Genomic DNA, 20,013 nt, shown 5'->3' with positions numbered 1-20,013 from the left:
TTAGTCGCCGAGCCGCCGAGCCGCCGAGTCGCCGTCGACTAGGACTCCGGCGACCAGGCCCCCGAGTCCCCGATTCCCCTGTTACTACTCCCCGGAACCCCACCAAAACCCCGAAGTTGGCCTTGGCCAAAGGCATCTCAAGGCGGGAGGTGTTGCCAAACTTCTCCGCCAACAACGGGGCCTACCTTCACCGGAGACTTCCCTATTGACGCACCGGTGCCTTCGGGCCCCACGCCATGTCAGAAGCGGAACCTCGAGTGAGAGCGCAACAGAGGAAATGACTGGGGGACAAGGGGGGAGGGGGGTGATTCTACGCGGGAAGCCGTTAGGGCTTACGGGGTGTTGTTGAGACACCCGCGCATGGGTCACCATGGCGGCCGCTGAAGACGGAGAGAGGGGCTTGTGAATGGGGGCGACCGAAAGATCGTCAGACGGCGACGGGACGATCGGATGGTTCCTGGTACGGGCATGGGAGTTTCTCGTGGGGGAGGGGTGTATTCGCCATGCGTCGATTGTCAAGAGAAGCCATGAGAAACAAAGACCCCGGACGTTTTCCAGAGCCCATTCAGCGCCCCTCAGCATGCTCAGCACTAGGCTCGGACTATTGAGACGGTTTCTGCTCAGCATCTTATTCGAGCCTTGACGACGCATCCAGCAACCCACAACCAACTGACCATGTCCACAGAAGAAAGCGCAATCCCTGACCGCATGCCCCATCGTTGTTCCACACCATCCCATCCATCGCGACCCTTGGGAGCGCTTCACACACCCTCCTTTGGACTAGCTCTGCATCTTTACCTCCCCGGGAGTCACAGGCGGTGACACTACCAATATTTTTTCTACTTCCTACTTGCTTCCACCTTGCCGATTGCGGCCTGTTATCCCTCTCTGGCCGATCGGGCCACGATATATCCGATCACAGGAGCCCAACAGCGAGAGCGAACGAGACAATTGTCTCCGGCTGTTGGCACCCCCGGCGGAAAGATCCCGCCTCCACCGTTTTCCTGAGATGGTTAGGAGAGAGAAGAACGGTAGACGGTGGTTTTCCCGTTCGAGACTGAATATTTACATAAAAGTCGCTGTCTGACATGGCTCCGTTAGGGCGAGGCTAGTTTCAAGAGCCTCTATCTCGCCCATGGCCATATGACCAAACCCCGAAGATCCATAGACTCCCGCAGCAAGACAATAAAACTAGGACTCAACGTGCACAAGAAATGCCCCGTCGTAGTAATACTAAGCGAGTAACCCGCCGCTTATGGCTTGCTGCCCGGACTTGAGTCGCGGGGCCGCACGCAGCCATGTTTCGAGGCGTCAGCGAATCCGAGCCCGCCAGTCATCGTCAGCAAATAGGACTCTCGTCATCCGTCTCATCGGGGTTCCCGGGTTGTGCGACCTCGAGGGGGTTTCCAGGGACGCCTTGGAGAGGTTGGGGAATAAGCTCCGCGCAATTGATGCTTGTCAGACAAAAAAAACCTCGGTTTCATGCTGAGAGACGGCATTCAGTGGGTGTAAGACCGTCGCCTCGCCGAGCTCTGGATCGATAGACAAACAGGATATATATGGATTCGCCGTCTTTGTAATCCAATGGGTTTGGTTTCTAATGTTAGATTGGTTCCTTCAGAACGATGACGCTGTGGTGACAGGTCGTGATGTCTCACCACTCGTCCCCCCTGAGCCTATCAAATGGCCTTCAACTCACCATGACCACCATCCCAGGCCAGATCCGTGACTCAGCGGTTTGGTCTGAGACGACTCCCGCGTGGTTCCCATCGAGAGGGGTAGCTCTGAGCAGTGACGTAGCCCATGGCGGCGATTTCCTGGGGTGACGTGCCCGTCCACGGGCATGAAGGGGGTCCCAGATGCCCGACGCTCGAGTCTTGATACCCCTTTCGGAGCACAATTGGCATACGCGAGCATCACGCGGTGGAGCCCTTCAGGGACGCCACGTTCCCCGAATCGAGCTGTTCCTCAAGATCTACCGTCTCTAGAAGCTCGTCCCCTGCCCCCCCCTTGTCCGTCGTCGTCGGCTTGGCGTTTGTTGTTGTGTCGTCCGAGTATTCACATCATGCAGTTGCTTCATCGGCAGCTCGGGGGGTGCCCATCTGACCGCGTCGTCCTTTGCCATTCTGAGCTTGGCGTACAGGCGGATGTTGTTTTTCAGGCAGCCATCATCCTCGCCGAGACCGCGCGGGAAGCCGGCCTTCTCGTAGCGCAGAGGTTGCCTGTTCAGGGGAGTCCCGCGTCGGCGTGTATCCAGCGTCACGGGCTGCATTGAGCAGGCCCCTGGTAAGCGGGATCATGTTGTTTTGGTCGACGAGGGCGGGATATCAGGACGACGATGGTCATCCACGGGGGGGAGTGGGAGACCCGCTCCGAGCCCGAAAGTCCCGGAGAGCCCCTGGTAGGCGCCGGCCTCTCGGGGACGATCGGGCGGGTGACGTTTTCAGAGACGGCCCGGGGCACGGGACGAGAGCGTTCCATCGTTCGCAAGGCTGAAGTCAACAGGGAGAGGGAAGAAGCCGGCCTGCATGGCTCGAACCGTGGGTCCTGGCTCGGAGAGGCGCACCCAGGGGTAGACTAGGGAGGGTACAAAGAGCCAAAAGTCCAACAAGTACCTCTGGTCTGACAAGCCCCAAGTACTCTCTTCGCACACGCCCCTCGAGACACCGTCCTCGTTGGAAGCACGCCATCAGTGCCGATCACAGGCGGGCAGATATGTGAGGAAATCAAGCTTGAGCGTCCAGGTCGTGCGGCGTGGGTGTGCATCATTGCAACCCCAACCCACCGGCCACCTCCTTCCGGGCTTCCTCCAGCCTAGCCACGACGAGGGCGAACTCCTAGCCCGGACGCCTTGTGGATTTCTTTTCGTGATGAGGCTAGCGGGGACGGCCTGGTGTGTCCGGCTGAGGGGAAGAGGACGAACACCTCGGGGCTGTTTCCACCCGTTCTAGACGGCGGAGTCGAAGAGCCTCGGCGATGCTGTTGGGTGTAGTCGGTATACCAGCCCGCCCTGTCGGCAGCATGAGATATTTTGTGGCAGATTCGTCATCCAGATGCATCAAGCACGGCTTTAAGCCATTCGCCTCGCCGGGCTCATTCATATTAGCGCCGGGGAGCGTCCACCTTGCATCAGAATCCAGGCTGACAGCGCAGAGTCGCATCCGCAGTTGACAGCCAGCCGCGGCAGATCCAAACTGTCGGTAGTTGGAGCTATTCCCAAGTTCCCTCGGGAGGGATCAGTCATTCTCGGCGCTATCGTCAGAGCAGAAACATGCTTCGAAGGGGGGTCACATGCGGCGGCGCTCATGCGCCATGTCAGATGTATTCGCGGCCTGCTGGGCGAGACGAGGCGTCGGCCGGGCAAGAAGTCATGGCAGGACATGGCGCCCCGTTGCTGAAGGAGCTCAACCGACTTCGGGTTCGGAGGTGTGGGGTGATGGCAGCGTGGTTCCGCGGGTCCTCTCATGACGAGTTGGTGAAGGACCGAGATGCTCAGGGTTGATTCCGTGCCGCTAACAGGATAAGTAGGATGCAGGCATGCATGCATGCCACTTCAGGCCCGTCTGCACTCTGCACTCTGCAGTCATCATCTCAACCAACGGAGGAGGGGGTGGGATCTCCCGATTCCGCATGTGCTCGGGACTAGTCGTTCGATATGTCGCCGAAGCCCTCCCTCCCTGCCCTCCAAGCCCAGATCAAAGCTCTCACGGGCTGCATAATTGCAGCTGGTCGTGGTTCATGGTGGTGATTACGTCTCTCCCCTCCTCTCCTCGCACTCCTCCTCTTCAGAGCCCGGTGGAATGCTGACACCACGACGATACGTCAGCGCCACGGGTCGCCATAGCGAGTTGTCTGAGCTCACCTGTCACATCCTGGTTGAGGTTAGTTGAGCGCCACAGGCTACAGGCTACTTACAGGCTACAGCCCACAACCCTACTCCGTGCTAGTTTGTATGTGTATGTGCCCACGGCCACCGAGGCAAGCCGCCGCCTCAAGCAGGCAGTTGGTTAACGACACCGCTGTTCCTAGACAAGGGCCCCGGGAGCCTGTGTCGAACCGCATTGGCCAGGCCGAGATTTGGGCGTATTCGATGCTGCTTGTAGTCGGAAAGTGCCGTCAACCCTGCCGCCAAGATAACTGGATGCTCCCTGGTGTAAGTATCGCCAACAGCCAAACACCACCCGCCGAACCGGACCCGTTAGGACCCATTGCGTCCCAGGCTCACAGCAAGGCGAGTTCCTATTTCGAGGTGCGAGCCATCCACTCTTTTGCAGAGAAACTCGCGGTGCTTACCAAGGTGGTCCATCATGGCGGGGAGAGTCTTGGTGAGCATGTAAGCGCTAGAACCCATACGGTCTCGCAATGGTCGGCCGATGGCAGCCTCAAAACCTGCCTGTTGCGGAGACCAGACGATCTGACCCGTCAAATCTCGGCATTCGAATCCACGGCGGGTCGAAGACAGCGGCGATGGAGTCGCAGGAGGGGTTATTGGCAATAGGGCAAATCAGTTGGGTTGGCACACCAGGCTCACTATCCAAGCCCTGTACCAGGAACTGCGCCCAGTTTCACCCTCCAAGGCAACATCGCGCCGGACACTCATTCGGAGTGGGTATCCGAAACTGCGCCAGAGAGGCTCCATCTCGCCGGAGAGGGCCTTCCAACTGGACCGTTTACTTGGATTGAAACGAGCCATGAATCCTGGCCCAGTTAGTCCCGGCCTTAATACCCAGCCACCCCAGATTGAAGGAAGGCAACCACAGGGCTGAAGGGTCTCAGCCTTGTTAGGTACCTCAATCCTTCTAGCCGGCAGAGGAAGGCTTCGTACAAAGGCCAATAGAATTCACGTTAATAGAGCTTCGGTTGAGCAGGGATGGTCGGATAACGTTATACTGTATCTCAATCTCAATGGAATCAAGTCCGAGACACCACCGCGAGCTTCCGCATCAGGAATAACTTACTTCATCCCAAGTCCGAGCCACTATTATCTGACTGTCCCAGGGGTCACGGTTCTCGCCAATCCTGCAATTGAGCTCGGAGATTTGCAGCGAGGATGTCACTGGTTCCCCATAACTCGTGGAGGGAGTGCCTGCAGAATCGAAGCCCATGAAGCAGATCCATACATGCAAGGGTATGACGTAGGATCGGCGAGGAAGGACTTAGTCTTCAACTCGGGTCTTTTGTCGTGCACGGACGGACTAATATGCCCTCTGATATAGACAGTTGAGCGAAAGGTCGGTGTAGAATCTCGAACTGTTTTGGGGTTGTTTAGCTGCTTTCAACGTCATCGGATAGACCTTTGCAGTGTTCCTACACAGATCAAGCAACGTGGGAGTAATACCACTCAGTAATCGCACACAACTGGGCTACATGGCACCAGAATGTCCAGCGTGTAAAAGAAATAGACGTCAATGTGCAACGAACGTGTGCCTTGAGCATCTCTTTGCAACCCGTCCGAGTTTCTATCTAATAACCAAGGTCGTCGATAACTGTGAGAAGCACAAAAAAACGCGGTATATGCGACATAAGGTAGATCATTACTTATTTGGAGTTGTGTACTGTGTACTGTTGACTTTCAACTTGAGGTATATAAGATGACCACCACTCCACCCAAGTCGACGCCGGACTGGAGTACTTGGTGTATCATGAATAGTCATCCACTTACCAGAGGCTGGCTGATACAGGAGAAGAAGAATTCTGACAAGGTCTTTGTGAAGCGCAGATCGGGATTCGCAAGTGACTTCACAAAAGGATCGGTGTGAATCGGGTATGCCAATGCAACTGCGGGAGCTTGATTTTGCGTTGAGAAGACATATGGGTGCGAGTGAGAGCTGTCGATGGCTTCATCCCAATTCAATGCCCTCTGTCGAAATTTTATATGAACGAGCTCGACTGCAAATGTTAATGTTGAGTTGCGAGGAATTGAGTTGATGAGATCTGAACGTGTCTTCATTCCACAAGGGACCGCCTAGATAGCGAAGTGATAGTTCTTAGAATCTCCAATAATCGCATGACCACAGCGAGTTCCGTGGTAAATTGATATCTTTACTTGGTGTCTATTCGCCGTCTTTGATCTTGCTCAAGCCGGGGGCTCGTTAGGTGGCGTTGGCTCAATACAACAAATCCGGATGTCTTGCAGCCACAAGACCAGTCGTTATTATCTTAACAGACCACCGTCAGTTTTCCAGGAGAATGGGAGTCACCAAGATCGGAGTTTTATAAGAATAGGTAAATTCCTCGCTCATTAGGATGGATAGATTTGGATTCGGCAGTGTGCTTCACGATACATACAGTCTGCTTGCAGACACCGATCAGCTGGGATCATCTCTGGGAACAGACGGGAAGTAGCCAGGCTTAGACATCCGCTCTCTGTCGCGTTTCGCTGCGTCGGCTTGTCGTTTCTTCGTCAACCGTTGCTGATAGAATGAACTACATCTGTTAATACAATCCATGGATGGAGTGAGCTGACGTACCTCTTCAACTCAAACACTCGAGGTTCCGGCTCGGGGATTGCCTCCTTTTCTTCCTTTTCCTGGTAAGTATTAGCATGGGCAGTGAAAAAAGACATGGTGGTGGTTAGTCTGCATCGGGAATTGATCCTGAGCTCACCTTTTCCTTTGTATCATCTTTCTTGTCGTCATCTTTCTTGTCATCTTTATCCTTATCTTTGTCTTTGTCACCGTCCTTTTCCTTATCTTTCTTGCTGTCTTTCTCCTTCTTTTTTCTTTGCTTCTCTTCATACTCCTTCTTGAGACGCTCCTTTTCCTCCTCGACCTCCTTCTCTCGTTTGGCCTTCAGGGCATCTTGGTCGACCTTGGGCGTGCAGAAGTAGTGGTCCTTCAGGTGGGCGGGACATACGTAGAAGAAGTCCTATTATAGTTGAGTCAGTCTACGCTTGTTCTGCTTACCCTGCATCTTAGAGTCTTCGTGCACACCTTGTTATCGGGCGTGATCAACACCGAGGCGCTTGGCTTGTAGCACACATCGCAAGCCTTGGATGCCGTCTCGGCAACCCTCCGATGGTGGTAGATGTTGGGGAACGGAGCTGACATGGTTCTCTGGCCGAACGTCTGGTGAAGCCCAGGGTTATCGCGTATCGGTGTCACCTTTGCTTCGTCGCAGGCAATGTCCAGATATTTTGGCGATGTCGTGGCGATGCATCGCCGAATATCGCGGGGCAGCTACTGACGTCAGGTGGTACGTAGCGGTAGTGGGACCAGTAGTCCCCTAAAAGCCCCATTCCCAGGGCTCGAGACCACCAAACTATAGCGCTTAACTACCTAGCACAAGCGCCATGAGACGAATGACTAATACGCCCGGGCGCTAATGCCGGCCTATCTTATCGCGTCCAGTACGAAATTGACAATGACGATGCCGCACCTACCCAGTGTCCATCACCAACAACAAAGAAACATCTTTCACACACAACAACATTTCCAATTTCCACCACGCCGTCCACCTGCCACGGCCTGGAATTGGATCCATCATGGGCGCCAAGCTCGATAACCAGAAGCTCGGCTTCGTCTTCCAGACCCGCCCAGACATTCTTGAAGGCATCCAGAAGGCTGCAGGTAAACAAATACCCCTGATGCAGCAGCTCTGACCGTGCGAGACTGATTTTTCATGACAGATTCCCCCAGCCGAGTCGCCCTCTTCAACCAGATTGCCACCCACGTGTACGATACGATCCAAGGAAATGGCGAGCCAGCGCACAAGAAACGACGTGTGGATGTAGACCAGGCCAACGGCAGCGCGAACGGTACACACACCAGTGCCGACACAATCACCAATGCAGCAGACGAGGCTGTCCTCCTTGAGATCAAGGAAATTTCCGTCTCCGTCCCCCAGCGAAAAAAGTTTGAGCTCTGCTTCACTGCAAACCACTTCTATGCTCGGGCGCCAGGGACCACGGCACCAATTCCGGCCATAACACATGCTTGGAAGGACATTGGTACGCATACCACGGCACTTGACTCCATCCCGATGCTAACGAAGCAGAATACATCTTCTATCTTCCCGTCCCCGAGAAGACCCAGGTGCAGCACAACTACATCGTGTTCCCTCGAGGCACGTGCCTCCCATCCAAGACGAACCCGCCCAGCGAGGAGCCACTCGTTTTTACTGTCCCCTCGACTGCCCCGAAGCAAGGTACGGTGGGTGGCCCAGAAGCTGGAACGGCCTCTGCTGTCTCCGACACATACAAGTCCCTCTTCCACTGGGCCCTGAACAGGCATCTAAGGCCTGCAGGAAACGATGTGGAAATCGTCTCTGCCAATCCCAACAAGTTCCAAAGCATGGTGAAGCAACCACACAGGCCAAATGAGAAGGCAGTCCATGTCAAGGCATTCAGAGGTTCCAAGGATGGCTATCTCTTCTTTCTCGAAAACGGAATTCTATGGGGTTTCAAGAAACCGCTGATGTTCATCCCCCTGAACCGTATTGCTGCGACAAGTTACACAAGCATCTTGCAGCGGACTTTCAACATTGCCGTAGAGGTCTTTGCCAGTGAAGGAGACGCAACCGAAGAGCTCGAGTTCTCCATGCTGGATCAGGAAGACTACGGCGGCATTGATGAGTACATCAGGCGCAACAAGCTGCAAGACCGCAGCATGGCTGAGCAGAGAAAGGCTAAGTTGGAATTGGCAGAGAATAAAGGACCAAAGAAGGGTGGTGACGCGGCGGAAAACGGAGACGCAGCCGCGGCAGATGGTGCTGAAGGACAGGGTGGGATGAGCGAACTGCAGAAGGCACATCTCGAGCTTGAGCAGCAGTTGGATGATGAAGAGGATGAAGATGAAGAAGACTACGATCCTGGGAGTGAGGGAGAAAGTGAGGGGTCTGGAGAGTCCGATGATGATGACGACTCCGATGACGAAGATGATGAGGATGATGAAGGCGAAGATGATGGTGAGGAAGCCGAGGGAGAAGGAGAAGAGGAGGCCGAGGAGGAGCCTGTTGAGGAGGAGCCCGTCCAACCTGCCAAGCCTGCGAGACGTGCCAGGGCGACCAAGCCTGCTAAGGCTACACCTGTCAAAGCCGCTCCCGTCAAGACGGCTCCAGTCAAGGCGGCTCCAGTCAAGGCGGCTCCTGTGAAAGCCGCACCCGTGAAGGCTACGACTGTACCTGTCAAATCGGGCTGGGCGACGATTGGTGGTTCCCGACGAAATGATGATGACATGGATGTGGACGAAACGTTTGACGTTGTTGGGTGATCAGGGCACTGTCCCTGTACGACATGATAGATCTAAGTTCTAACCAGATGGGAGAGAGGAACTTGATCCCTGTGTCTAAAGGATAACATACATATATATGTTCTGGCGTCAAGGATGGGATTTGGCGGGAAATATATCAGACCGCCGAGACAAAATGGGAATTCTAGAGCCATGTTGCGTATTTGATCACATGTTGACGGTAGTGTCCCCGGATCATACGTCACAAACTGGATGTTGTTTTAATCAAGATATCCTTGAAATGGTTCTGTAAAGTAGGAACGCCTCCCAGTGTCTTCCACGCCGGCCTTGACTAACCCTCGCTGGCTATGTGTCCATCAAGTGAAGGATCCGCCTTCGAGTTCAAATCTTTATCCAAAGAATGAAGGAGAAGACAGTAACAAAAGAAAAATATCAGCGCAACCCAGACCAAGTATCTCAACCCATGACCAACGATACAATAATATCGACCCGAAAATCAGCCTCCTTAACATCCGCTCACTCATAAACACGATGCTCAAACGCAGCACTCAGCAGGAAACGGCAAGTGGATTACTTATTAATGAATGCGAGGACTTCGGTGCGACCGTTGTGGTGGAACCTTGCGAGGGAAATTCCGCACTGAAAACTGTCAGCAAGCATGTTGGACGAAAGGCAGCTTAGGTCACGTACATTTCCGCACTTGTGGTGGACGTCTTTGAGAGAGGTGATGAGGTATGGGATACATCCCAAGCAGCTGACGATACATACAAAGGCAGCAACACCACTATTGATGGTTAGCATTCAAATCATCAATCCTTCCGCTGGATCCTGGATCCTGGATCCTGGATCCAATCTGTGATCAACTGTGGGCTCTAAGGGACATACTGTAAAAACCTTCCGGCCTCTGCTGTCGCAATCGTATGGGTATTCCTTCCACAGTTCGGACAGTGGACAGGCGCGCTCCGGACCTGCAGCGTCTCGAGAGGCACGCAGGCCAGGTCGTTCTGCGGCACATGGCCTGCCACATCTCCCAGGGGCGCGATGCCGGCGTGAGGAGGCTGCTCGAGGGGAGGTTGAAGAACGGGTGAAAAGCTTCCGGGAGGTCCCTTGGCGGCGGATGAAGTGCTGGGCTCGTACGCGGGAGGTGGTTGGGTGTCGATGGTGTCCAACTCCACAGGTTGGGTGGTTCCCATGTCCTTGGGTGGCGCTGGAGGCATGAGTTAGTGCTGGACGGACACAGGAAACGAGGCACGGGTTCTTGAATGCGTGGGTTCATGCGGACATACTCGGCTTCTCCATGGTTGCTGGTGTGGAAGTTGAATATCAGAAGTGGGCGGTGATGGTAGCCGAAGGATGAGGACGAAGATGTGAACAGAATAGGGACAAGCAGAGTAATACAATGTTAGAAAGAACTTTGTGAGTAGAGTAAGGAGAGAGTATATAGTGAATCTAATTCCCTTGCTCCCGGGGGACTTGGCAGGCGCTGTCGTAGCAGCTGTCCAATGAATCGGTCTCTTATACGGCGATGCTAATATAACACGGGGCAGTGCTTAGAGCCCCCTCCACCTCAATTATTGCATCTCGTCACAGGGATGAGATGACCGGATGCTGCCGCGACCCGCAGGGCTTTGGGCAATGGCTCTTATTTTTTGCTGCTTCCTGTCCACCAGTCCCTATGGTCAGATAGTAAGGTTCATCGGCCGTCTTGGATCTGGCCTCAAGCAGGCCGAGCCAAGGCGTATTGATGAAGATGGGCGTTTACCAGCTCTGCAGGGTTTCTAAACGCCGGTGAATCCCTCCTGCGCCTCTGCGGAAGGATCGGCGATGACGACGCGTGTCTCGCCATTGAATCACCCTGGAAGTGAGGTGTTCCGAAGGAGCCGTTGGTGATGTCCCGTCAAAACGCAGAGTTTCGTTGATAGGATGGCGATGCCACAAGGCGCAGCAGTTTGGGGGAGGGCCGTGACGCGGGATCCCTGCTGCGGCGAAACAAAAGCCGACAACCGGGGTATCTGGCGAATAGACATGTCGTTGATCAATGCTTCGTTTGGGACTTGTACGATGTCGACTAAGACTCAGGGTCGCATGTTTTTTTCTGGTCGGGCTGGTTGGCTGGTTGGCACACGTCAGAAATGCCGTGGTGTGGGAGGTGTTGGCTACCAGCATCATGGTCCTCGCGGTTGGGCTGAGGATCAACGAGGCGCAACCAGATGAACTTTGAGGCTCGGGTATTTCTGGAAATGGATATGACAGACTCGAATCAGTCAGAGCTAACAGGGAAGGATGCCACACCGCTCGCTCGGCGGCTGTGATTATTCCAATGTTGGGCGCGTACAGCGAAGTCGCTGGTGTAAGTGAAGTTGGCTACTAGGGAACAAACGGTGAGCTAGTGGTACTTGAGCGGCAGAGCATCATGCTACATATCCAGCCCGCCAGTTTCCTATTGCATGCATCCATATTTCTATTATTGGACCACTTGCTGCATATTGTTGGATCTCGTTGGCAAGCAGCCCCCAAGAGAGTAACTGCACCCCCCTTAGAGAGCCAGCGAATTACAGATGTTTCAGGGATTCAATAATATCCCCCGAGGTGTTGTTGTCCCAGTGAATCAAATTGACTGCATTACTACTGTACGCCGCGGAAGACAGTCAAGTCCCCATGATGAAATGTCCTGAGGCTCCGTTCCCAGTCATGACCGTAACAAACGGCGAGACGGCGCTAAACTTTAAATCGAGCCCCGGAACGGTCCCGGCATCAGTCCCGGCATCGGGCCCCACTGAAAATTCTGGCGCGGTACGCACTGTAGAAATTCTTCGTTCCCCTCCCCCGCCATCATGGTGCAGGCAAATTGTAAGGCATGACAGCTTCATCTCATTGACCCCGGCCATTGAACCACACTCACAAATCCTCAAAATGAGCTCCACCCCGACCATCGGCCTCCTCGGCGGAGGCCAGCTGGGCATGATGCTCTGTGAAAGTGCCGCTCCTCTCAACGTCCCCATCGCCGTCTTGGATGCCGAGAACGCCCCCGCCAAGCAGATCAACAGCAACGAGTACCATATCACCGGGTCCTTCAAGGACCCCGTCAAGATCAGAGAGCTGGCCGCGAATTGCGACGTCCTCACAGTTGAGGTTGAGCACATCGACACCCAGGTCCTCGAGGAGATTGCCACCCACGGCGTGCAAGTGTCCGCCGCCGATGGCTCCTCCACCACCAAGAAGGTCGCCGTCCACCCCTCCTGGAAGACCCTCCGCCTCATCCAGAACAAGTATGAGCAGAAGGAGTACTTCGCCCAGCAGGGCATCCCCATTGCTGAGCAGTTGCCGCTTGAGTCTGGCGATGCCATGCTTGCCTCGATGAAGGAGGCGTCTGCCAAATTCGGGTTCCCTTGGATGCTCAAGTCGAGGAAGGACTCTTACGACGGACGAGGAAATCTCAAGATCTCAAGCGAGGCAGACCTGGAGCAGGCCGTCGCTGAATTCGGCAACCTGTCTTGCTATGCCGAGAAGTGGGTGCCCTTTGAGATTGAGCTCTCAGTCATGGTCATCCGCACTGAGGACGACGACGGCAACACCAAGCGCCTGCTCCCTTACCCAGCTGTGGAGACAGTCCACGAGGAGAATATCTGCTCACGTGTCTTCATGCCCCCGCGAAGTGTCTCTGCGGAGGTTTCCAAGAAGGCTCAGGAGGTTGCCTGCAGTGTCGTCGAGAAGCTCTGGGGCCGAGGTGTCTTTGCTGTCGAGATGTTCTTGACCAAGGATGGCAGCGTCATTGTCAACGAGACCGCCCCTAGGCCGCACAACAGCGGGCACCACTTGATTGAGGCCGTCCCGTATATGTAAGTCCCTACTACAGTCCATGCTTTCAAAAGCGGATGCTAACTCAATCTCCCCCTTTAGGTCCCAGTACAAGGCGCAGCTTACTGCTATTCTGGACGGGCCTCTTCCTGAGGAGCTGCAGCCCCACGTTTCTTCCAGCATCATGATCAACATCCTGGGCGGCGCCAATGCGGATTCCCACCTCCCACTTGTCGAAAAGGCCAAGTCAATGTTCGCCAAGAACATGGCTGTCTACCTTCACCTCTACGGAAAGGAGTCCAAGCCCAGCAGGAAGATTGGCCACATCACTCTGACCGGCCTCGGCTCCATTACCGAGCTGGAGGAGTTTGCTCAGCCCCTCGTCAAGATCGCCGAAGAGATCCGACAAGAGCGTCTCCAAGCTTCAAGCAAAGCCCTGCGCCCTCAGCAAGCCCCTGCCACTCCCACCACGGGAAAGGCCAAGCCGTTGGTGCTCGTCACCATGGGCTCCGACTCTGATCTGCCAGTTGTAAAGGCTGGTATCGACATTCTGAACCAGTTTGGTGTCCCGTGGGAAGTGGACATCACCTCAGCTCACCGAACCCCTGAGAAGATGGGCCAAGTAGCAACCGATGCCGATGCTCGAGGCATCAAGGCCATCATCGCGGCCGCTGGCGGTGCAGCCCATCTGGCTGGAATGATGGCAGCTTACACCCCGTTGCCTGTTATTGCAATTCCTGTCAAAGCCACCCACCTCGACGGTATGGATAGCTTGTTGAGCATGGTCCAGATGCCGGTACGTTCCCCCACATATACCTCCTCTCCAAATTTGCTAACAGAACCATAGCGAGGCGTACCAACAGCCACCGTGGCGATCAACAACTCCACCAATGCAGCACTCCTCGCCATTAGAATCTTGGGAGCGTTCATGCCCGAGTATCTTGAGAAGATGAAGGCGTATCAGCTAGAGATGAAGAATCAGGTCCTTGAAAAGGCCCACCGGCTGAGGGGGATGGATGTCGAGGCCTACCTCGCCCAGATGAAGAAATAAGCCTGGATAATACACCAGAGATGGAAATGAATAGAAACGGAAGCACGCAACATTAGAATAGATGGTCATTTTTGGGCCGTTTGATGAATATATCCCCCCAGTTACACGACGTTTGAGTCGAACCTCCGTTTTATACGGTCCGTTGCGACAAGCCAAGCTCCGTCATCCCACCGTATACACCCACCCGACAATCCCCCGCCTCACCGCCCGCACGTGACCACCAGCAACCTCCCAAACTTTCACATCCAACCCGCCAATTGCCATATCGCGAAGCTCACCCGCAGGAGCAAAAACGAACGACCGACCCGCCACAGGCACCTCCCCACGTCCCCCGCGTGCCTCCCTCCGACCCGGACCCGCGCGAGACAGGCTCAATTGGGGCTTCGAAGAAAACCGGAAACCGCATTTCTACGTCGTCGTCGTCGCCGTCGCTTCCCCCGCGCGGAACACCAGCTCGCCCAGCATGACCGGCCGACACAAGGCCATCCGGCTGCCGCCCCTCAAGACGCTGCGCGTGCACAACCCCAAGCGGGCAGTCGAGAACCCCTGCATCGCCATCATGTCGAGCGTCCTCGGTACGTCAGCCCGTCCGGTCCCAGCTCTCGTCCCGGTCTCGAGCTCCCTCGCGCTCGCCCCGTGCGCTGGGAGACATCACGTCACACGTCATCACGCATTGCTAACACCTCCCTGCCCCAGCATGCTGGGCTTCCGCCGGCTACAACGCAACCGGCTGCGCCGCCATCGAGAACCAGCTCCGCCGATGCATGGACGGCCCGCCTGCCGCGCCGGCCCCCGCAAACACCATCAACTACCACCTGTCACGCATGCAAAAGTACATGACCAGCCCGCGGAAGCAGAAATAGTGCACGACTTCTTGCAAACTCGGCAAGGATGCCGCTGCGAGCTGGACAGCCCAATGTGGTTGTCGGAACGAGGCGCTGGGAGGTGCACGACGCTAGATGATTCGCCATGATAGAGGACGTTTAGTGCGACTGAGGACACGACATGTGCGACGGGATGGAATGCATTTAAGGGCGTTGGTCGAAAGAAAGCTCTGCTTGAACTGTACAACACGACCCGGACGCAACACGGGACATGAAGAGGTGGAAGTGTACATTTAGCGCTGTACAATACAAAAGACAAGATCTCACAAACCAATGACTTCCCCTCACAATTTTGGTCACTCGGCTGGGTGCCTCCAGTGTGCTACAGTAATTGCAACTTCTATCATCATTCACTCAGCACATGTCAGGCTCACACACGTGGCAATTCATTTGAAGTGCGTGCATTCTTCTATACTGTGCAAGACATCCCTTTCTCTCACAGACCCTCCACTGGCATGTCCACATCTACCTCACTTGTTCTCTCCTGAGCATCAACACGCGCCCAAATTTCAGCCCATCATCAACTGCCCACTCTCAACGTGTAAAAGAAAAGGAATCAAAACAAGACCCAAAAAAGGATATGAAGAATGCAAGTAACGTGCTCCCCAGTACCAACGCCTCAATCTCAACAATAGCGCCATGTCCCATGAAGTAATGATGAAGAATAAAAACCAATAATTGCAACCACAGAATGAAACGAAAGGAGTCGCGACACGAGTCCTGATGACGTTTCCTCGGTTGCTGGGTCAAAAGAAGGAGAAAATAATATATCCGGCTCGGTAGTAGAGTTGGTCATCGAAGCCGTAAATGTCGTCGACGACATGAGGTCCGTATGCAATGCTCGACGCACTGAAAAACCAAGAGGTGCGGCATATCGCCAGAAACCCAAGAAAGGAGTCAAAAAGGCGTAAGAGGACGGGTCGAGTAGGCGCCCAGAAGGAACGCGTAAAGTCGGGTATGAAGTATTTCAAAAGTTGGTGCAAGTCGCTGCCATGTCGCGTCTATATGATTGATGCCGCTCACTCCGACGCCCTCGATCAATCGTAACCGTGCCTTAGATCATAGTCAAAGAAATAAAGATGAGTGTTCCATGCGCCAAAAATGCGTATGATCCGTGGTATACCCAGCACAATGCACCATGAAGTTCCCAGCAGAGGCCATCCCAGAGCTAGGAATGGCGGTGTTGGTGGGTGTTTAGGAAGTGTCGCCGACGCAGAAGAGCTCTATCTCTCCAACGCCGCCAGAGTACATGTTCTTCATGCCCTCGCGCCACTCCATAAAGGCAATCTGGATGTCGTCGTCGCTCTCGATCGTGACGAAATCACCATCCTCGTCACGATACCGCAGTTTGAGCATTCCCTTGCCGATGCTACTATTGGTAAACCGCGCAAGCTTGGCATCGATGCGGTCGATCAAGGACTGGTACGTAATGTTGAAAGGTACCACGAGAGTAACATAGTTGCCCGTCTGGCAATTGACTCTCACTTTGAGTTGAGTGGGCAGGGGTAGGTCAGGAGTGGGTGGCGGTGCGGCCATGGCTGGCGGTGCTCCAATACCCACCGCAGGAGACGCAGTTCGGGAGTTAGCAGTGCCTGGGTCGACTCGCAGCGGGTTCCCATTTTGGCTGGGAGTGTTTCCACGGGGGTAGACGGGCTGCGTCGGGAACTGGGCCATGGTGCCTCCAAGGCTGCCCGAGTGTTGGTGCATCCGCTCTCGCTGGGCGCCGGGGCTGTTCGTGTGGGATCGCATCGGCGCGTCGTTTCTTGGAGATCCAGTTTGAGCTCTGGGGACGTGGCTGTCGTGGCCTGGATGCAGATGTTGTGGTATTCCGGGGACAGCCGGAATGTTACCTTGACTCGGCTGTCGGGTTCGGGGCATGCCAGGGACGTTGATGTCTGGAGTGCTGTACGACCTGCTCCTCTGCTGTTGGGCGGCCGTCTGGCTCTGAGAAGCCATTGCGGGAAGCGACGGGCCCCTGGGGTTTCGCCCGTTCATAACATGGGGGTTGGGGGAGCTACCATCACGCGAGGGGGCGCGAGGCATAGCAGGGGCAGTGTATCGGTTGCTGTCCTCCCACACCGGTTGCGGGGTGCCTGTCTTGGAGAAGCCGTAGTTAGGCGTAGAGAACATTCCACTGGCAGTGCTGGTTCTAGACGACGCCGGCGATTCCGCCACTGGGGAAAAGTAGCTGTCGCCGGCCCAGGCCCCAGGTGAGTAAGCGCCCGTGTTCGGGGTCTGGAGACTGAGCGGTGCCGGTGGCGCTGGCATGGGGAATCGTGACGGTGCGCCGCGGATCATGCCAGCCAAAGACAGCGTGCTCTCTCCGGTCCCCGCCCTTTGTCTCAGGTTGTTGTTGGAAGCGGTTCGTGGCATAGTGCCCGCGATTGAGTGGGTGGTAGGCATGGGAAACTGCGGAGGGGCCGTCGCCGGTCCGTAGTCGTCATCGTCCTCCTCCTCCTCTGCTTGGAGATACGGGTTCTCCAAGCCGCCAGCGTGGTCTCTGGTCCAAGCGAAGTCGGGCGCTGCGTTTTCGCCCATGAGCGAAGTGCGCGGCGCATTGTCCTTCCTCTGAACCTCAAGCCCAGCGGCCCATCTCTTCATCATATCCTCTTGTGTAAACTTGATGGTGAAGTTCTCAACACCGGGATCGCCCTTCCACCAGATTTGGACACTGTGAGAACCTACTTTGGGTCAGCAAATGCCACCACCATCCGGATGCGGATAGGTCACTTACCGGGCTTCGAAAGGGACACAATATCAGTCACGTTAGTCATGAAAATTCTGCCCTTGAGTTGAAGTCTAGCATTCCGGTTCCGGACTTTGGGCCCTTGTGACCTCGTCTTGTCCTTCTTATCCTTGCTCTTGTTTGGGGAAATTTCCTTGCAGCAGAGAAGGATGCATTCGAACAGGTAAATCTCGTACTGGCGAATTGGTTAGCGGGCATGCTCGGGTCTTGGAATGGGTCACGCACGTCTTTCTCCTGATCGTTCTTTCCAGTGATGACACCGTAGACGCCGTGCATGAGAAGCTTGCCAAACTGCTCCACCTTGTGGCTCTTCCAGTCGTCCACTCGGCTGACAAGATCGTCCAGGGCTTCATCAAGTAGAGCCCTGTTGACAGCGTCGTTGGCCTTGTGCAATACTCGCTCCGCAGCTTCGCAGCCAGCCATCAGATCGGCCTTGACTTCCTCATCCTCGCTCTTCTTGTTCAAGTCCTACGGCAAAGTTAGCTCGCCGACCTCAAAACTCGTATCCGAGCCCACATACCTTGAGCAAGAGCGGGTATTTCACCAATCGCTGCATGGGCTTCAGCAAGAAACCGTCCAATGTGTTGAAGTCGGCCGCAACTGGGTGCTCTGATTGTTGGATCTTATCGAAGGACTGATTGGCAATCTGAGCCGCCTTGCGCTGGTTCGCGATAAAGGGCTGGTAAATATCAAAGGCATCCTCGTACATGACGAAGGGCGATCCCCATTGCTGGTTCGCGGAGGGCATCGAGTTGGTCGTCTCGACGCGGATCAGGAAACGGCGCTGGAAATCGAGGATCGCGTTGATGTTGAGGAAAATCTGATGCACACTGTCGCCAGGGATGGCGCCCGTCTCCTCCAGCGTCCTCTTGAGATCGTGTAGGTTTTCCAAGTCCTGGACGTATTTGCGTTCGGTATCGACTAGCTCCTTGACGATATGATCTCGGTAGGTCATCGTTGAGCCCGCACCAGGGACTGCGGCTTCATCTTCGGGGTATGGTTGCAGTTGCAGGAGGTAGCCGCGTTGCTCGGCGAGGTCGAGCACATAGTTGACGACTTGGGTTACCTATGCCGGGGGTTAGCAAATGTCAAGAGCGCAATTGATTTCGGAATCGCTCAGTGCGCAACATAAGCATAGTGTCCAACAAACCTTGACGAAACCACTAGTATCATTGCCCATCAAGTCAGTAATGACGAAGCTCTCGGTGGGAGGGACCTTGAGCTCTTTCATGCAGGCCTGGACGAATTTGAAAATCGCAATCTTTGACTTCTTAGCCTCGTTGGCGCTGGCATCCTCGACCTTGAGCTCAGTGGCGGGCTGCAAAGAGTTGTAGATAGCGAGGAGGGGGTATCCGGTGCGGAAGAGGTTCCACAGGGGATCGACGGGGTCGTTGGGGTCGAGCTGCTCTAGGTAGGGGTCAAAGCCAGGAACCTGAGCGAGGCGCTGCTTGAGGGAAATGCAGATCTGGTAGAGGGACCGCGAAGCATCGGCCTTTTGGTTGATAATATTCGCGGTCGCTGTGACGGGGCCGCCATTCGTGATGGTAGTGCCGCTACCGAGCGAGCTCAAGGACGCGGTAGAGCCGGCCATGGCTGTCGAGCCGGAGAGTTGGCTGGCGCGCGGCGCATGGCTCATGCTGAGCTGTGGCAGGCCGCCGAATCCGTTGGAGTTTTGGAAGACCGGGGCCGTATTTGTTCGTAGTAGCGGGGCATGTGCCATCGCCTTTACTCCATCCGCCGTGGTGGTGGTCAGAGGAGAGGTGGACAAGCCGTCAGGCGGAGGGGATAAGGAGAGGGACCGTGGCTGCTGATGCCGAAATCGACGTTGGTCGAGGAATCAGATGTCGTATCGAAGGAGTCTTTCAATCTCGCTTGGCGTCGACTCGAGAACGGTTTAATATCCGTCGGGCTTCATACGGCGGTGAATGTCGAGGCGGGATCCCCTCTCGTGGGAGGAGAGTCACTTGGGAGGTGGCTGGACGGTGGAGCTGCGGTCACGTCAGGACCCGGGCGGCGCAGGCCAAACGAAGGTCGAGAGAAGGAGGCGTGCTGGGTATCTGTATTGAAGTCGTCGCAAGGATCGCAATAGTCGTCGTCGTCGTCGTCGCGTCGTGTCGTGTCGTGTCGTCGGCAGCGGCAACGGCAGCGATGGGCAGCGTGGGCGTGGTTGAGATTGCCGTCCCGGTCTGGCGGTGGAGCGGCTCGAGGGAGGGCAGCGGATCCGATAGGCGCCAACAGCGGCGGCGATGCAGATTGAAGCTGGGTCGGGAACCAGAGGAGACGTGCCGTAGAGCGGGTGGCAGAGGGTGGAAATCTCGTGGTCGGCGGTGGGATTAATTAAGAGGA

General features: G+C 55.4%; 8 protein-coding genes across 8 annotated transcripts; 4 read left to right on the top strand and 4 right to left on the bottom strand.

Annotated features, from left to right (window-relative positions):
* Positions 1–9: 9 nt before the first annotated feature.
* Positions 10–1,018, bottom strand: BGZ61DRAFT_103522 (uncharacterized protein). The gene has a single exon (XM_046236855.1). The coding sequence runs from the start codon at positions 736–738 to the stop codon at positions 85–87; it is 654 nt and encodes a 217-aa protein (XP_046099680.1). The 5' UTR covers positions 739–1,018; the 3' UTR covers positions 10–84.
* A 2,637-nt stretch (positions 1,019–3,655) lies between these two features.
* Positions 3,656–4,766, top strand: BGZ61DRAFT_482363 (uncharacterized protein; the record flags this gene model as incomplete). The annotated part of the gene is made up of 3 exons (XM_046249390.1): positions 3,656–3,744; positions 3,925–4,325; positions 4,480–4,766. The coding sequence occupies 3 exons, from the start codon at positions 3,656–3,658 to the stop codon at positions 4,764–4,766; spliced, it is 777 nt and encodes a 258-aa protein (XP_046099679.1).
* Positions 4,767–6,308: 1,542 nt separating this feature from the next.
* BGZ61DRAFT_536683 (VPS4-associated protein 1) lies at positions 6,309–7,049 on the bottom strand (the record flags this gene model as incomplete). Its single annotated transcript, XM_046254438.1, has 4 exons — positions 6,309–6,426; positions 6,471–6,529; positions 6,607–6,867; positions 6,933–7,049. The coding sequence occupies 4 exons, from the start codon at positions 7,047–7,049 to the stop codon at positions 6,309–6,311; spliced, it is 555 nt and encodes a 184-aa protein (XP_046099678.1).
* A 434-nt stretch (positions 7,050–7,483) lies between these two features.
* Positions 7,484–9,209, top strand: BGZ61DRAFT_536682 (uncharacterized protein; the record flags this gene model as incomplete). The annotated part of the gene is made up of 3 exons (XM_046254437.1): positions 7,484–7,568; positions 7,628–7,948; positions 7,996–9,209. The coding sequence occupies 3 exons, from the start codon at positions 7,484–7,486 to the stop codon at positions 9,207–9,209; spliced, it is 1,620 nt and encodes a 539-aa protein (XP_046099677.1).
* Positions 9,210–9,758: 549 nt separating this feature from the next.
* BGZ61DRAFT_536681 (LITAF-like zinc ribbon domain-containing protein) lies at positions 9,759–10,487 on the bottom strand (the record flags this gene model as incomplete). Its single annotated transcript, XM_046254436.1, has 4 exons — positions 9,759–9,827; positions 9,879–9,972; positions 10,074–10,395; positions 10,475–10,487. The coding sequence occupies 4 exons, from the start codon at positions 10,485–10,487 to the stop codon at positions 9,759–9,761; spliced, it is 498 nt and encodes a 165-aa protein (XP_046099676.1).
* Positions 10,488–12,018: 1,531 nt separating this feature from the next.
* Positions 12,019–14,148, top strand: BGZ61DRAFT_458824 (phosphoribosylaminoimidazole carboxylase). Its single transcript, XM_046246807.1, has 3 exons — positions 12,019–13,027; positions 13,089–13,782; positions 13,834–14,148. The coding sequence occupies exons 1-3, from the start codon at positions 12,102–12,104 to the stop codon at positions 14,035–14,037; spliced, it is 1,824 nt and encodes a 607-aa protein (XP_046099675.1). The 5' UTR covers positions 12,019–12,101; the 3' UTR covers positions 14,038–14,148.
* Positions 14,149–14,500: 352 nt separating this feature from the next.
* BGZ61DRAFT_536679 (uncharacterized protein) lies at positions 14,501–14,900 on the top strand (the record flags this gene model as incomplete). The annotated part of the gene is made up of 2 exons (XM_046254435.1): positions 14,501–14,612; positions 14,734–14,900. The coding sequence occupies 2 exons, from the start codon at positions 14,501–14,503 to the stop codon at positions 14,898–14,900; spliced, it is 279 nt and encodes a 92-aa protein (XP_046099674.1).
* Positions 14,901–16,115: 1,215 nt separating this feature from the next.
* Positions 16,116–19,387, bottom strand: BGZ61DRAFT_482357 (Pleckstrin homology domain-containing protein; the record flags this gene model as incomplete). The annotated part of the gene is made up of 5 exons (XM_046249389.1): positions 16,116–17,602; positions 17,656–17,842; positions 17,893–18,135; positions 18,188–18,733; positions 18,818–19,387. 5 exons carry the CDS (start codon positions 19,385–19,387, stop codon positions 16,116–16,118), a joined length of 3,033 nt encoding a protein of 1,010 aa, XP_046099673.1.
* Between the last annotated feature and the right edge of the window lie 626 nt (positions 19,388–20,013).

Source organism: Ilyonectria robusta, assembly GCF_021365365.1.
Source record: "Ilyonectria robusta strain PMI_751 chromosome Unknown BGZ61scaffold_21, whole genome shotgun sequence".
In the NCBI taxonomy this organism is placed as follows: Eukaryota; Fungi; Ascomycota; class Sordariomycetes; order Hypocreales; family Nectriaceae; genus Ilyonectria; species Ilyonectria robusta.
The sequence above is the reverse complement of the archived record's forward strand: the minus strand, read 5'-3'. Positions and strand labels throughout refer to the sequence as shown.

Excerpts from the sequence above, each read along its gene's own strand:
- BGZ61DRAFT_458824 (XM_046246807.1), top strand. The coding sequence starts at position 12,102 with ATGAGCTCCACCCCGACCATCGGCCTCCTCGGCGGAGGCCAGCTGGGC. Across the intron at positions 13,028-13,088 it reads ATTGAGGCCGTCCCGTATAT|GTCCCAGTACAAGGCGCAGC; the intron begins GTAAGTCCCTAC and ends CTCCCCCTTTAG. Across the intron at positions 13,783-13,833 it reads TGAGCATGGTCCAGATGCCG|CGAGGCGTACCAACAGCCAC; the intron begins GTACGTTCCCCC and ends ACAGAACCATAG.
- BGZ61DRAFT_103522 (XM_046236855.1), bottom strand. The coding sequence starts at position 738 with ATGGGATGGTGTGGAACAACGATGGGGCATGCGGTCAGGGATTGCGCT.